Below are 17,567 nucleotides of genomic sequence, written 5' to 3'. Positions count from 1 at the left end.
AGTCTTTTTGATATACCTGTTCTTGAAAATCTAAAAACCATTGCTTTATAAATTAAGATTAATATTATGTATAATTTTCTTTACTTTTAAAACCAGTGTTTCAGAAGGGACGGGCAATAGACACCGGAGAAGTTGACATTGGTGCACAGGTCATGCAGACCATTCCACCTGGCTTATTCTGGCGTTTCCAGATTACTATCCACCATCCTATATATCTGAAATTCAATATTTCTTTAGCCAAGGACTCTCTGCTGGGAATTTATGGCAGAAGAAACATTCCACCTACACATACTCAGGTATTTGATATTATAGGTATTTCTTGACCCTTTTAGAGAGTGGTGAGATGAATAGTTTAGGGGTTGTGACTTGCAAAGTATGTGGGAGTCAAAGGTGAAGGCAGACAGTTTTTGTAATGAGCAAATATCGAGAATAATCACAGTCAAGCGAATGAAAAAAATGGTACTGAGAAACAAGGACTAGCATTTAGCAGAGCAGATTCAAAAAAGGGAGTTTAAGAAAATATTCTTGCAACTTGAGTTCTGCTTCCTGGAACAGGGTGGTCATGAGCCTTCCCAGCCCCCTCCTCTTACTTATTAGCTTTGGTGCCCACACCTCCTCCGCTGCTTCCATACATTCCTGACCTGTGGTCCCAATAAAGGAATGCAAATCAAGAGGGAAATGAGTCAAAAAGGCACGTTTTGTCTTGCAGGTAAAACTTTTCCCTTGTTATTGTTAATAAAAACACAAATATGTAAAACCTCTATGGTTTACAAGACCCTTTTATAAACCTTTGCCACATCATTTCCCTTAATTTCCTTCCCTTATCTCTTCCTTACATGAACCCATTTGAGGCCCTGCTCCATCTAAGAAGTAGCATAGGGAATCATAACCATCTGGGGCTTGGGATACATGTGCCATGTGCTTGTCCACCGATTAGGAAAAAAAAAAGGACAGGGTCTTTGAATATTTAAATATGTTACCACAAATGTAGTAAATTATGATGAGTGTTCTCAAATTTTCAACTGTTCATTTATTTGTTTTAAAAACTGTAAAACTTTTTAATTTGTAAAGAAGGTCATGGTAACATTTCAAGGGGAATGTCTATTTTCAAGTATCTTCTATCAGATACTTTAGTAAAATATCAAGATTCTCTTGCATAATACTAAATAAGAATTTTTATATTTCTTGGTTTGTTATTTTTAAACAGTTATTTTTAATACTCTAAAACCGAAAGGTTTATAACATTTATAAATATAGTAGAGAGTTTTTTTTTCAGAATTAATAATATGCTTTTGGGTTTAGATAGTCTTAAGAATGAATAACCTCTTCCACTTTGCTCACCTCCAAAGCAAAGAAGTATGAAGTAGCACAATTGAAATGAGAAATGTTTATCAGCCTTAGAAGTAAAAGTAGCGGCTCATATTTGTGTTTGTATTTGTTCCAGTTTGATTTTGTAAAACTAATGGATGGAAAACAACTGGTCAAACAGGACTCCAAGAGCTCTGATGATACCCAGCACTCCCCTCGGAACCTGATCTTAACCTCACTGCAAGAAACAGGTTTCATAGAGTATATGGACCAAGGGCCTTGGTATCTGGCATTTTACAATGATGGAAAAAAGATGGAGCAAGTATTTGTGTTAACTACAGCAATTGGTAAGCTGCCTTGGCTATGATTTTGAATTGACAGTATAACTCCAGAAAGACACAGTCAGCGGTGAAAGTGATACAGATGTTATTTAAGCATATTGCTCATTCTACCTTAAAGTCATTACTCGGGATAGGTCACAATGAGAAAGGTTTATATTGTTGTTGTCAGTAATGTTGTTTAAATGTTGATTAAGATTTTTAAAATGCTCCTTTATTTGCTGCTATTTTAGGTTACTTGCCACGCTCCTTTTTATATGTTTTCAACAGGAATACTTACCTGGATAATATTAATACTGTTACCGAGAATACATAGATGAACAACTTCATGAAGAAGGGAAATAAGCAAGAGAAGCCCTGTTAATTCAAGTGCTATTAAAAAAGAAAAAGCGAATAAATACCTTTTTAAATGAAAAAACTAGCATCAGTCCAGTTCTTCTTTACAACAACTGATTCTAGAACCATTAAGATTTAAAAATACAACTTAAGAGTAGAGAAGAGTCTTAAGGATAATAACTTGGGTCATTCAAAGTTCTTTCTTTAGAACTGTTTAGTTTAAAAATCATCACAATGGCTCTTTCACTGCACTCAGAGCCTTTTAAAGCATGTTCTTTTTAATACAATGTCTACACACACTGTTATTCACTTTCACCCTAGTTAATCAGAGACAGCAAGCTCTTGTCATTTTTTTGGGTGAAGTCATTCCTCATAACCCTTTGTGTGAATAAAGCTGAGATCGTTAGCAGATTTAGAGCCCTAAGGGTAAACAACTCACAGACACAGTATTTTACTGTGTGAATTTTCCTAAAACACATGTCTTTTAAAAGAAGGGACAGTATCTTACAGCTGTCAGTTTTCTATACACCTCTCACCACTTTATCCTTTAGTTAACCTGTTCAACCATATGTTTAGGAAATTGTGTTGACTGTTAATAGATATACCATCTGCTCTTTATAACAATTATGTTTTATTTTTACTTGATGCTGAAGACCTTTTGTCAGTAGAAAATGGTATTCCCGCTGCAAGATTATCAAAAACTTTCCTCTGAAGTAATCAGAAAGGCAATAAAAATGCACTGATGATTTTCCCCCTAGAGAAAACTCCACTGATCTTACATCTTCAAAAGACAAAGTGTTTGTTAAATTAGAAAAAAAAGTATTTTAAGTCATGACACTGTTTTGCCACTCACAGATTCAGTGGGGCAAATTCAGCAGACACACCTTTCATGATATTTGTCCACCAAGACCTAGTTTTGATAATGCAAATACTAATGAGTTATGAGAGGTTGAGTTTCTCCTACGAAATCAGAGGAATTAGAAGATTTAAAACATTTGTGAAGAAGATTTTCTCTCTTCCTGTTATCCTTACCCCTAAGCTCAAGTTAAAACACTAACCAAGCTATTAACCTTCCAAAAATCAATAGACCCAGAAACATGCTTGAAGTTTTTTTCCTGTTCCTTACTTCCTCCCCCCAAAGAACCTAACCTTTGAGATATAATTTTCTATTATCCAGAGATGAAGCTGTTAGTTTCATCTGCAACAACATATTTGCTTTTCCTTATGCAAGTCAGTTTCTTTACTTTTCTGTTGTCTTTAAGATTAGAAGCAACAGAAACATTTCTCCTATAATTCCACTTAAAGAGAATCCAAGTAAATTTCCCAAAATGTCAAAGGTATATAAGTTATTCACTCTAAATTCTCCCCATTATTTTTATGTTTTTGTACTTTATCTTAATCATAGTAAAAAAGAGGATAATGTATTTGATTAAACAAATTAAGGTCTGTATGAACTTTTCTAAATGTTGCTCCTTTGTCTATTTCATGATAATGTTAGAATCAGTCGATTGATCTTAACTATATTTGGTCTGCTACTCATAGGGATCAAAACAGCATTAATAACCAACATTTATTGAATGACTAATATAGGCTAGCTACTGGCCTATATTATTATATGTTATTTTCTAGCTGTATAGACAGAGTTATCAATATCCCCTAATCTCAGCCAACCTGCTCAATAACATGATAATATATACCATCTATGGAGTGCCATTCTGCCCCAAGCACTCTGCTGGATGCTTTACATTCAGTTATCTTGTTTGATTCTCATCACAACCTCGATAGCATAGGTATAGTGCTACTTACATTACAAGTAAGGAATCAGAGGCTTGGGATGAGTAAATAATTTGGTAAAGTCTCACAGCCAACAAGTGGCAAAATTGAGATTGGAGACACTCAGTATCTCTGATTCCAAACCCCTGCCCTTTAGACCATACTCATTCCATACGATTATTCGTTAGCTTTGGCTTTTCCCATGAGAAAACCTGCCAGAAGCAAAACCCATCATCAGAGCAGATGCAGAAACCAAGGGGCTTTAGGCTGTAGCATAAAAACAGGGTTTGAAGCATAGAACTTTAAAATGATTCTCAACTCTAATGAACTGGTGTCTAGGAAGTGAGTCTGAAGTAAGATTTAAAAGATAGAAGGCAAACTTCCTGGAGGCCAGTATAAACAGAAAAGCACATTACTTTTTCATCACTAGTTATTTATATGTTTCTGCTGTAGCCATCCTCCTTTTGGAGTCCCTAGGCTATCCCGATGTCTCTTTGATACCCAGTGGAGATGGCAGCTTCCAAAACCTCCTATATTGCCTTCTCTTCTCATTTGCATTGCAGGTGTTAAGCTCTGTGCAGCATTATGGGCCCAGGAACGGTTCTTAGATAAGTCAATAAGATGTAGGGATTTTTATTCATTTTGATAGCAAACTTTATTAAACATTTTTTCTACAATAGCTACATTCCCACAAGGCTGCTTCCATAAAGTTGTCAATAGGACCTGGTGTGAAATTAAATTCAAGTATATTTACCTTTGAAAGCTTCCTCCATGGCCTCCTATTAACCATCCAGGGCAGGGGAAATCCAAATGTAGATTTAAGAACTGCCATTACTTTTTGATACAAGAAAGCAAGATAAGAAAATAGATAATAATTGTTCCATCTCTGAATGAAAAGAGAAAAAAAGACCCTTTGTGCCTTTTCGTAATGACCTTTTAAATAAATTAATGATTTTCTGAAAATAACTAATGTTTTAATGAGTTAAAAATGGTTAGCTCATTGTCAAATGTTACATTCCTGCCAGCCCAGTTGTTCAGCAAATGCCACGTGTCAGTTTCTTATCCAGTTCAGTTTTCTAGCACAGGGATCAGAAAACAGGCCACCATAAACCTGCAAAAAGGAATCTGATGTATTCACACAGATGTCAGAAGAATAATCTCTGATTGATAATAGGGTGGCTATCCACACAGCCACTGGATTCATTCTCAGCTTTCTAAGAATCACCTAAATGGACTAGATACCACTTTCTTCCTCTTGCTTTTATTGCAGAATTCCAAGTCTAGATTAGAATTCCTCTAACCTGGAAATTTACTATCTGAAGCATTGGTTCTCAATGCTTTAATTCGGTCATCACCTGTAGAGTCACCTGAGGTATTTGCTAGAATGTAGATTACTGGGCTGCATCCCTCAGAGGCAAATTCAGTAAATCTGGAGTGAAGCTCAGGTATCTGCATTTTAAGTGCCTCAGGTGATCCTACTGATATAGGTGGTCAAAAGGCCACAACTGAAGAAACGCTATTTCCCAACTCTCTTTATAAATTCTCATAGTTTAATGGAAGATGCCAAGACTACTTACTAGAATATTTCCTTCTAATTGGAAATAGCTTATCCAAGTGAAACTAGATGAAGTAGATAATTTGGATTGAAAAGAAAAAACTGGTACATACGAGAAGTATGAGTGTAATGGGCTAGAACATAAAAGTGAGAATCCAGGAGTGCTAAGTTATGGAAAACTTCCAGAAAAGAGTAATGAGAAGATTATTTTTTTAAGCTACAGGAGTAAAACATGCATATCATAATAGTTCACGGACTTGGAATTTGATGCTATCATACTCAAATACAGTTTTAAACTAAAAACAGTTTTTAACGTCCTCATCAGAGACTGATTTTTGTATAACTTTATACCTCTTCAATCAAGTTACTTAACACAAGACTTATCAAAGTACTGTTGCATTGCACATCTTTATGTCACCACAACTACCTATGGGCACCTTCAAAGCCTTCTCAATTCCCCTGAAACCTATTCTTCTCTAAGAATGGATTGAAGGGAAATTAGTGGCAAAGAACTGATAAGCATTTACAGTCAAGAAAGCATTTCTCAACAAAATACTTAGGTTCTAATGCTTTTAGTGGTGGTGAATTTAATATGAACACTTACTTTAAAAGCTTTCCGTTGTCACTTATTAATGAAAATGAAATACTGATTATCGTATTTAAGCTGTCAAGATAGTAGATTAAGCATTTTAGGTGCTAGAGAAGAAATTTTTATTTGCTACAACCTAAATTTGAAAAATAAACAATAGACTTCGTCTTCTGGGTTACATTTTAAAGTCCATTTTGCTTTTGAGAAATGACTTATAATCCTCGTACATTTTTAGCTTTATCGTGAATGTCTCATAAGAATACAACTCCTCTAGACCCTTTATGCACTTTAGAGGTGAGGTTGGTTTTTAGTTTCATTCCTGAATAGCCAATTCAGCAAATCCAGGGCGCTTTTAATAATTCGGTGCTGCATATGACATCTTACAGAAATCTTTGGCATCTGATTTTAAATAGGAAGTGCTTTGTAGACAGCAGAGGGCAAAGATTGTTACAGGCCCAGAGTTTTCGCAATTTAGAAAAAAATTAAGGACTCTACAATCTATAGGTTTGTTCTTTTTTTTCTTTTTCTCTCTATTAACAGAAATAATGGATGACTGTTCGACCAATTGCAATGGAAATGGAGAGTGTATCTCTGGCCATTGTCACTGCTTCCCAGGATTCCTTGGGCCTGACTGTGCTAGAGGTGAGGTTGCTCTGTTACACTGATTGATTAGGGAGCTCAATGTCGTTTGAGAACTCAGAATTAGTAGCAATAGGAGGAAGAGGAGGGACAGGAGTGGCAGTAGCAGCAGCAATAGCAACAACACCCGAACTGCTGCTACCAAAAGCTGAGCACTTGCTCTGCCAGGCACTGTTCTAAACACTTTGCAGTACTTCTTTTAATTCCTACATCCTACGATAGTCCTACGATGTAGATCTATTATCACAGTTTTATGGGCAAAGAAATAACCTCAGAGAGGTGAAATACCAAGGTTATCTAACAGCTGGGATTTGTACCTGGATCCTCTGACCCAACCACTCCATGATACTTCTATTCCCTTCATAAACTCATTTATAATGGATGAACTTTAAGAAAGGGCAGAGTGGGTAACTGGTTGTACACACCAAGGTAAACAGGAAGGGGTAGACAGTCACCAAATCCGTGAGTAGCCTAGAAAGGAAAGACTGGAAAGGCAAGTTAAACTTTCAAACTTTACTAGACTTCAACTAGACTTGCCCATAGTTTAATTCTTGAAAAGCTGTAGATAAATCACACTGTGTTTTCCCCATAGACTTCCAGTTATTACTTTAGAGATGCTTTCTGCTCATTCGCAATGTGTTCGTAAAGTTCTCAGTCTGCTAATGCTTTAATCTCAGGTTTCTCAGCCACTCCGTTTTCTTTAGATTAAATTCTATTCAACAGAGAATTCTTTTTTTTTTTGAATTTTATTTTATTTATTTTTTATATAGCAGGTTCTTATTAGTTATCTATTTTACACATATCAGTGTGTACATGTCAATCCCAGTCTCCCAATTCATCCCACCACCACCACCACCACCCACCCCCGCTTTCCCCCCTTGGTGTCCATACATTTGTTCTACATCTGTGTCTGTATTTCTGCCTTGCAAACCGATTCATCTGTGCCGTTTTTCTAGATTCCAAATATATGCGTTAATATACGATATTTGTTTTCAACAGAAAATTCTACAGCATTTGCTAGGTTCCAAGTTCTCTGATAGATCTTGAGGAGGTGGGAGGTAGAAGTAGAGGTGATGGCTGGTATTGAAAAAATGAATAAGAGAAGGTACAGGCCCTGCCCTCAGGAAGCCCATATTTTTAATAAGGAGACATACAGTGACAAAGCGGAGTGAGTGTTCTAATAAAGGTCTGTACAGTGTGGGGTAGGCACAGACATCTGTCCAGCATAAATCTCTTTAAATGCACAACTTTTTATTTTTATATATATATTTTTATTTCAATAAATGCACAACTTTTTAAAGATAACATTCTATAATACGAATAACTCCCTACTAGTTTTACAGATTTTCAGGGTTTTCTTCCTGAAAGTAGCATACATCTGCTTGAGGAAGAAAAACCATAAAAGAGAAAAATCCTAGCTTATAATAATGACAATAATAATAATTGTTTAAGAGTATGGTGGAATCAAAAGCAAGTACTTGAAATAATTTCTCCACTCAGGATGTTTTTATAATTTATCTTTCCCCCAATCCCATAAGAGGAAAATTCTGTTTGTAATCACGAACATGTGCCGATTTAATAAATGGCAAGACAGAAATAGTACAATTTTTTTTACCAGAAATATTATACGAGAATCGATAGAGAATTGCTCTTTGGAGATTTTAAAAGCATTATGCGAACATTACAAGTTCATTTGCCAACCTTCAGATTCGTGCCCTGTGCTGTGTGGTGGGAACGGAGAATACGAGAAAGGACACTGTGTCTGCCGAAATGGCTGGAAGGGACCAGAGTGCGACGTTCCAGAAGAGCAATGCATTGACCCAACGTGCTTTGGCCACGGCACCTGCATCATGGGAGTCTGCATCTGTGTGCCAGGATACAAAGGAGAAATATGCGAGGAAGGTCAGAGCCCTGTGTTAATCTATTGCTCCAGGCTTTTCTCTCACTGAATTGTCCAAGGTGTCATTCTGGGTTTCTAGTAGAGATGTAAGTGGTCTTTGCAAACCATTAAATGCTCAACATGTCTCCTTAGTACATGGAGCGGGGGAGTTCGTGTCTCTTCTGACAGCCTCTAATATTAACATGAGGCTTTATCTGTGACCCTTGCAGAGCAGTAGTGAAAAATGGCATTTCCCCCCTCGTTTTAACACTGTTTTATAACTTGAGAATTTCCATACTGATGATTTTAGGTGTTAATTTACATGCTTTCATTATTACAGAGTGCACTAGGCTACATCTTACTTTAAAGCACATAATAAAAATAATACGTGCACATTTGGAACCATTTCACGAATGTTTTCTTTGGGAGTGATTTGTAATTACCATTATTATTATTGCTTTATATTGTTTATTTTTACATACCTCCTGCTGAAACTTGACGTCCATGCCTAAGGAAGTAGACTTAGCACTAATGAGTTTTGAGGCAGTGCCTTTATATTAAAATTCACCCCCAAAGGAGCCTTTACACATACACACACAATAGTTTTATCATTTACAAAACATACTTCAAAATAGTAATAGTTTTATAATTTAAAGAAGACACATTGGAAAATAAATTTACTAGTAATCAGACCTTTTTCATGTCACATTCCTCAAATAAGACTGTTTTCAGAAATAATATTAAACCATTACCATGGGAGATGGTCTCATCACAACTGTTGTTCAGGAAAGAGACTGCTGAAAATGCACTATAATTGCTTTTTAAAGATGGCTCATTGAGACGATTACACAGCATTTTAAAGAGTTTAATCTCATTCCACTCCATGAGCAAGCCAGAGTTTAGCTTTCCACTTCCCATTAGCCATAGTAGAATTTTGGTGTAAAGATTGTATCTGTTCCAATGTGAATGTCATTGGGCCTAGGGAAGGCAGTAGAGTTCCTGAGTTACTTTTGGAAGCTGTTTTTATGGGAATCCATCTGCAATCATGATATTTAAGTTGTATATTCAGATGCTATATGGACACACAGACATTCACCAAAAAATGGTGTCTATCACAACATCTACAATCTGCCCTGAAAAACATTTAACCTAATTAATTTAGACCCTTCTAATTTAAATCTTGTAAGTCTTTGGAAAAAAGAGTTAGCTTATGTTTGCCTTCTAGGGGCCACTAAGAAAATTTACAGAATAACCAAGATAGCAAGGAATACCATGTTTAAAGGTATAAACTTTTCAAATACAGTTTTTTAACAAAAAATATTTTAAGTCAGACATCACAAACCAGGAGCTCACAGGTTGAACTGGGCCCATGGATGGGTTTTGTTTGATTCACAAAGCGGTAGTGGTGGTGTTTTCGTTGTTGTTTAATGTGACGTATTTCCCAAAATTTAAAATAGAGAAATGTCATATAAAAGTCTCTGTTTCTAGCTTCTCTTGAACAACTAGAAAATCTGGTAACCTTGGACCCACATTCCTATGTGGTGGCAATGATTGTAGCCAATTAGCAGCAGCTTCCTTTCAACTGGACACTTATTCCCAGCACACCTTGTTTGTTTTTTTAATTGTTGAATTAATGTACTTTATTTTTTAGAGAAGTTTTAGGCTGATATAAAAATTGAGCAAAAAGTACAGAGTTCCCATATAGCCCTCACCCCCTACACACACACACACACACACATACACACACACATACACACACACACACACACACACACACAGTTTCCCCTATTATTAACACCTTGCATTAGTAAAGTACCTTTGTTACAATTGATGAACCAGTATTGGTACATTATGATTAGTAACTAAATAAAGCCCATAGTTTACTTAGGGTTCACTCCTGGTATTGTGCATTATATGGGTTTTGCTGAATGGATGATGTCATGTATCCACCATCATGGTATCATCCAGAATCATTTCACTGCCCTAAAAATCCTCTGTGCTCCACCTATTCATCCCTCGTCCTACTCCAGCCCCTGGCAACCACTGAGCTTTTTACTGTCTCTGTAGTCTTCCTTTTTCAGAATGTCATATAATTTGAATCACACAGTATGGAAAAGTTAAAACTGGCTTATTCCATTTAGCAACATGAATTTGTCTCCTCCATGTCTTTCCATGGCTTGATAGCTCATTTACTTTTCACTGAATTTCCATTGTCTTGATATACCAGTTTGTTTATCCATTCATCTATTGAAGGACATCAAGACTGTTTCCAAATTTAGGCACTTATGAATAGAGCTACTGTAAACATCCATGGGCAGGTTTTCGTGGGGGTGTAATTTTCAACTCATTTGACACCCTGTTTTCTTACATCCAGCCCATCTCATTCATGTATACTACCAACCTGGTCCTTTCAGCCGTATGACTTTGTGCCTCTTACTTACGTATGACTTGCCTATTCATTGAAGGTGGCCTTCTAAAAAAAGAAACTATATTAAGTTAAATACTATATCATTTATTAAGATTATTGTATTTTGATGTAATAAAATTACCTCCTTCTGAAACAATATTCTACATTTTAGACTTTTTCTCTCCCTCCAAATAATGAACGGATGAAATCAGATGTACCTTCTGGTGTTTATTTGCTGATTAGCTCAGGTATTAAAGCATTGTGCTAATGATCCTGAGATCATGGGCTAATTATAATGGCAATAACACTAATTATAATACTGCTTAGTTAGACTTACTCTGTTCCATGGTACATGCCACACCTTAAAAGTAGGCCAGTCTTGCAGATGATGGAAGATTGTATCAGTCTATTTCCATTGCTGGAAAAGTAATTCAAAGCATACATCCTCATCATGGTTAAGTTATTTTGGTCTCATCTTATTTGTATGGGAAGATCAAAAATTTGGAAATCAACTTTCCCATTTCCCGTGGGATGGTCACTCAATTAAAAGCACAAAATGATTTTCCCCAAGGCAAACATAGGAATCTACTTCTAAAATAGAGTGTTTGTTAGAATGTGTCCAAAAATTTCCAGACTTCACAGAATCCGAGACAAATATAATTGAGTCTGTGATATTCTAAAGCATTGAAAACTATGTCACAGCATCCTGGTAGAAGGAGAAGCCACAAGGAAAAGAATTTTGAAATTACATTAAAAATGTTTCATTTTCAGTGCTTCTTAGGGATAAATGAGAAATTATAAGAAATTGATTATATTGTATGATTTCATGAAACAGCAGTCACCTCACCTAATACCTTAAATAATCCAAACTTAAATATATATAAAAACTCCTCTAGACACATCAAATAAAAGCCATTTCTGGGAACTATGATTCCAATTTCAGAAAAGACGAGGAATGACTTACTAAAAATTCTTGATCTTTCTTACAAAGCCAAGGAATTCTTATTGAAGGCCCACACTGGTCCACCAACCCATTTGCGTGGGAGTACTATACACTGCTCACAATTTCACATAACATATGTGTGGTTTCCTTCTTCTAAATTTAGGTTGCAACCTTTATGATAGCCTACCATGTTTTTAGTGCTAATAATATTCTGGTTTGAACACAGCGTTTACATGAGTCATTTTATTGCCTAATTAAAACAGCATAAATGATATAATATTAGGAAATCAATGTATCTCGGTTTCATTGTCCTAAGGTAAACTGGCCACACCTGTTTACTTTCAACCTTTTCCCTCCTTTTTGGGGCCTTCAGAGGACTGCTTAGACCCAATGTGTTCTGGCCATGGCATCTGTGTAAAAGGAGAATGTCACTGTTCTACTGGTTGGGGAGGAATCAACTGTGAAACGCCACTTCCCATATGTCAAGAGCAGTGCTCAGGACACGGGACTTTTCTCCTGGACACTGGAACATGCAGCTGCGATCCCAAGTGGACAGGATCTGACTGCTCAACAGGTATGTCAGAGTTTTCTTCTTGTTCTTCTTCCTTCACTCCCAAGTTCTTACTGGTCTTTACCTTAAGGTAGTGTCTCTTAAACTCTGATCTGTATGCCTTCGTGGGTTATAAAGGGCTTCCAGGTATTCCCTAGGCTAGTATTTTACTGGATTTTCATATACAACATACTGCTGGGCTTTTAATCGTATTTTTCATTGTCATAGTTCTGTAGTTGAACTTCTGTCCTCGTTCTGTATTCTCCTGTAGTTATTTCATCCATTCTCAAGTCTTTTGTTATCAGTTCTATACAGATTATTTGAAATCTATGTCTTCCCCAAATTTAAGTAGTCCTTCCTTTCCAGCCATCTGCAGAATATTTACACTGGGTGTCCCATCATGTAAAAACTCAACTTAGCCAGGCACTTTATTTCTATATTGCCATGTTCCTGCCCAATTAATAGTCCCACAACTTTGCTTCTCTACCCTAACATCATCCACAGTTCTCCGTTGTCTATAGAAAACCTTCAGATATCCTAGCCTGTTACCAAAAGCCCAGTACAAACTATTCCATATCTCTCTCTCCAGCCTATCTTCTACTTCTGCTTCCTGCATAAATCCCTCCTTGCACTAAAGTGATCTGTATGCTCTCCTTACCCCCACTTTTCTTTATGCCCTTTCCTCAGCAGGAATGCTAGTCCCTCTCCACCTGTGAAAATTCAACTCATCCACCCAGACCAACTACAGTTTTAGCCATTTTATAAAACTTTTCCTGATCACATCAACAGGATCCTCTGAAATCCTACCGCACTCATTGCTAGAGAATCAAAAAGGCATTGTGGGGCTTCCCTGGTGGCGCAGTGGTTGAGAGTCCGCCTGCCAATGCAGGGGACACGGGTTCGTGCCCCGGTCCGGGAAGATCCCACATGCCGCGGAGCGGCTGGGCCCGTGAGCCATGGCCGCTGAGCCTGCGCGTCCGGAGCCTGTGCTCCGCAACAGGAGAGGCCATAGCAGTGACAGGCCCGCGTACCGGAAAAAAAAAAAAAAAAAGGCGTTGTGATGTAGGTATTTGAGTACGTGACTTGTTTTTCCACCTAAACCAAAAATAAGGGATCGTTCTTTATATATTTTTTTCTTATCCTCAGACCATGTGCTCATTAAGTGAGTAGAATTAATAAGTAATAGCTCTTACAAAGCCTCTGCTGATGAATTTTGTTGCGGATGTAAAATGGCACGTGATAAGCAAGAAGGACAGGTGCTCTGTGAGCACCTGAAATAGTCTTGAACCAAAAATCTGCAATCCTGTACTATAAAGAAACAGGAGAATCGCTCTGTTAAGGGAATTAATTCTAACCTAATACTTCACTGTACAAAATTTTGTTGCCTCACATAGAAATAATATGGGAGAAAGGATTGCATTTTACAATTTCAGAAAATGATTAAAATGCTAAAGACAGTGTAATAATAACTAAAATGCAAATCTTAAAAATCACTCATTTATACACTTAGCAAATGTAGTGTGCCTCCTATGTGCTTGGCATGGTGCTTGGTGCTGGGGATATAGTGATGAACAAGATGGACGTGGTCCTTGCACACAAGGAGCTAGTGGAGAACACACATTGAACAATTAGAAGATAGTTAACAAAAGGGAAGTAACTGCATATTAGGGGACTGTACAGTATAGCTCTAACCTGATTATTAATTTATTTACTAAATGTTATTAAATACCTTCCATCCTTCCATGTGTCAGATATAGTATCATGGCCTAGAGCATACACTTACATAACAAGTATTGTGTATTAGGCACTTTTCTAATTGTTGGACTTATGTTCACTTAATCTTCATAACAACCCTATGAGATAAGTACTGTAATTAGGCCCACTTTACACATGAGGAAACTGAGGCACAGAGAGATTAAATAACTTGCCCAAAGTCACCCCTATAACAAGTATCAGAGTCAGAATTTGGACTGAGGTATTCTGGCTTCACGCTCCATGCACTGAACCATTGTACTATACTGTCCTCTGGGAGCCCATCACCTAATTCACCATGTATAAAGAGGTATCATTGCTAGGCTGTGTCCAAGGCCATGTACTGCAGAGCACAAGAGGGGGGCATGGGTTATTTGAGAAGAAACCCTACAGCCAAGAAGACTTTGGAAAAGTCTTTTTTTTTTTTAATTTATTTTATTGAAGTATAGTTGAATTACAATGTTGTGTTAATTACTGCTGTACAGCAAAGTGATTCAGTTATACATATATATACATTCTTTTTCATATTCTTTTGCATTATGGTTTATTACAGGAAATTGAATGTGCTATACGGTAGGACCTTGTTATTTATCCGTTCTATATATAATAGTTTACATCTGCTAATCCCAAACTCCCAATCCATCCCTTCTTCACCCCCCCTTGGCAACCACAAGTCTGTTCTATATGTCCGTGAGTCTGTTTCTGTTTTGTAGATAGGTTCATTTGTGTCACATTTTAGATTCCACATATATGACAGGGACATAATAGGGGCTCAATAAATGTTTGGCCAATGGACAATTAAATGAGGAGGTTAGAATGGTGCCCTAGCTCTCACATCTAGGGGCAAACTGCTTTGCCTCTCTGGCTTTAGTGCACTAGAATCCTTAAGGGTGCTGAGACAGGTGAACTAGAGGCTACCACATTTGTGAAACATTGAACCACATATCTCTACACTTCTTCTATTAAACAAATTTTCCTTGAGCACTTACTATGTGCCATGTGCTAGCTCTTGGGATACATCAGTGAGGAATACAAAGATTCCTGCACTAGTGGAGCTTGCAGTCTGGCTGGGAGAGATAGACAGTAAACGATGAACAAGAAGTGTACAAGTTTTTGAAACATGAGGAAACTGAGGACCAGCGAGGTTCAATGACTTGTCCAAGGCCATAGACCTGGCTAATTTGCAAACGTGCAAGTAGAAACCAGGGCTGTTGATTTCATTCTACATCTAGCGTTCCTTCTAGCCTCCACCCTCACCCCCACCAAAGGAAGAGTTAGACAAGGAGCCAGGGACTCAGGTGTATAGATTAGCTTACTGAAAAGGGAAAGTTCAAGGAGATGAAGGGCATCAAATATCAAGTGCATGAATGACACATTCTTGTCCAGATACAATGTGGACTAAACGTAGACTAAATTAGAATGCAGACTAAAGCCACGTTCATCCATTCTAGACCCAGTAGAAAAAACACTTGAAGCATCTCTTGCTCAAAGAAACAAAAGAGTGAATAAGTATGATCCAAAACTTTGCAGCCTTTCAGGAAAAAGGCTTCCTAATAAAACTACCAACTTGAAAACTAGGGGGAGGAAATGCCTTCCAAATCTCCGGTGTCATGGTATGAATAGTCCTTCTGTGATTTTTAAGCTCCATAAAGGTTGTTCCCACAGAGCATACTTAACCATCGAGATGATCTCACTGTGCAGACTTTTAATTGAGTGTGCTCAGTACAGGATGCAGTTTAACATCTGATTCTTATAATGGATCATGTCACTTCAAAGGTGGTGGATATGCTCTTTGCCATTGATCATTTTCTTCCTCTAAGCGCATGACGCTTAGCTGTTAGCATGTTAACTGTGCTGCTCTGATACCAAGGGGACTGCAGTGAATGGTTTACTGATTATTTTCAGTCTGTTTTCTAGGTACGTTGAGAATTGTTAGTGGCAGTGAATTGATACTTGATACAGGATTCTTTAACCTGAAGGTCTCATGGTACTTCACAAAGGTTAACTCATTAGTCTTTAAAAATACCTCAAGAGGAATACAATAGAAGCTAGTTATAACATAGTTTAGATTTGGATATACCGCAGGTCAAATCATACTCCCTTAAAATAGAACTCCTTGCCATGAAATCTCAGTAATACATTTAGCCTATACTGAAGATACTGGCCTTGGCTTCTAATATCAGCATTGTAAAATGCATCTACTACATGTCTTTCATAAAATCTGGCTTCTCCTGGTCACATAGTCTTTGAAGGGGAGCACAAAAGCTCATAGAAGTTAAGCATTCACAAAGAGAGGACAGCTTCTGCTCTTTCTACCATGATTACCTCTCATTATACTGGATCTTAGAACTGGATTAATCAGCTAGAGAGATGGAACATTACGCCCTGAAGTATTTCTGAACCTCAGATATATATATATATTTTTTTGCTATATATTTTTTGTTTTTGCTATATAACAGAAATCATCTGAGGTACTATCATCATGTACCCCTTCCAAGCCGGGTTAGTTCCTGAAGATCCCAGAAGGCTTTGTTATAAGGATATTTGTTTTCAGGCTATCCTATGACATGTGGCCATCTTGTCCATCAGAGAGATGACACTGCGTGTGTGTATTTGTGTGCGTGTGCACCTGTGTGTCTATTCACAGCACAGTGACTTTGAGTAACTAATTTAACTTCTTTGAGTCTCAGCTGCCTCATTTTTGAAATGGTAGAAGATTAGCCAAATGACCCTTGAGGCCCCTTTCAACACTGAGATCTGTGATTCTTGATACTGTTTATTGAGCTGTTGACACTGATTATGAATGGTTCATGGATGTAGTCCATAAACTCTCTTAACTCCATATTGTTTATGGTGAGGAAATATTAATTGTAAATAGTTTTGTTTTCATTATAAGGACAAACATACTTTGATACATAGACCATGCTGTTTGAGAATCTACCTCTATTTGTAGAGATATATATGCACACACACACATATACATGTGTATATATAACAATGTCTCGTTATGTTTTTAAGTGTTGCCTAATGGATGGTGATGTGCATCTACTAATAAAACGGATAATTAGAGGAGGAAGTTGTAAAAGACTCACATAATTATTATTGCTAGGAAAACTTTCCTTGATTACACAAGTATCATATGCTTTTAAAACATTATTAGTTTTCCCCTTTATTGAAAGTGCCAATAATCAAAAGATTTTCATCTGATTCTACATACCTATCATATGCAATGCATCACTTTCCTGCAATTTCCAGGTATTGATTAGGCCATTTGAAATGATTAGTGCGTACGCTGTATTTTTCCTACAGATATTACAGTAACAGCAGGGTTGTACCTGCCATTTGATAAAGAAGCTTTGTTCAAAATCTAATGTACATGCTGCGGGCACAACGATATAGTCATTCATCATGCCACTGAAGAGAAAAATCCACTCATATATAAAGTAACTACCATTAAGTATCTCAGTAGAAAATAGATAATCAATGTACCCAGATTAG

At 37.1% G+C, this 17,567-nt stretch overlaps 1 protein-coding gene across 1 annotated transcript in view; it reads left to right on the top strand.

Moving 5' to 3' along the window:
• Positions 1-17,567, top strand: part of LOC101276968 (teneurin-1) — a 350,419-nt gene that overhangs the window by 80,152 nt on the left and 252,700 nt on the right. Inside the window, exons 7-11 of the mRNA XM_049704537.1 lie at positions 105-296; positions 1,445-1,655; positions 6,440-6,541; positions 8,246-8,440; positions 12,141-12,341. Of these exons, the coding sequence (XP_049560494.1) occupies positions 105-296; positions 1,445-1,655; positions 6,440-6,541; positions 8,246-8,440; positions 12,141-12,341 (901 nt within the window). The remainder of the gene's footprint in view (positions 1-104; positions 297-1,444; positions 1,656-6,439; positions 6,542-8,245; positions 8,441-12,140; positions 12,342-17,567) is intronic.

This window comes from Orcinus orca, chromosome X (assembly GCF_937001465.1).
Source record: "Orcinus orca chromosome X, mOrcOrc1.1, whole genome shotgun sequence".
Lineage (NCBI taxonomy): Eukaryota > Metazoa > Chordata > Mammalia > Artiodactyla > Delphinidae > Orcinus > Orcinus orca.
The sequence above is the reverse complement of the archived record's forward strand: the minus strand, read 5'-3'. Positions and strand labels throughout refer to the sequence as shown.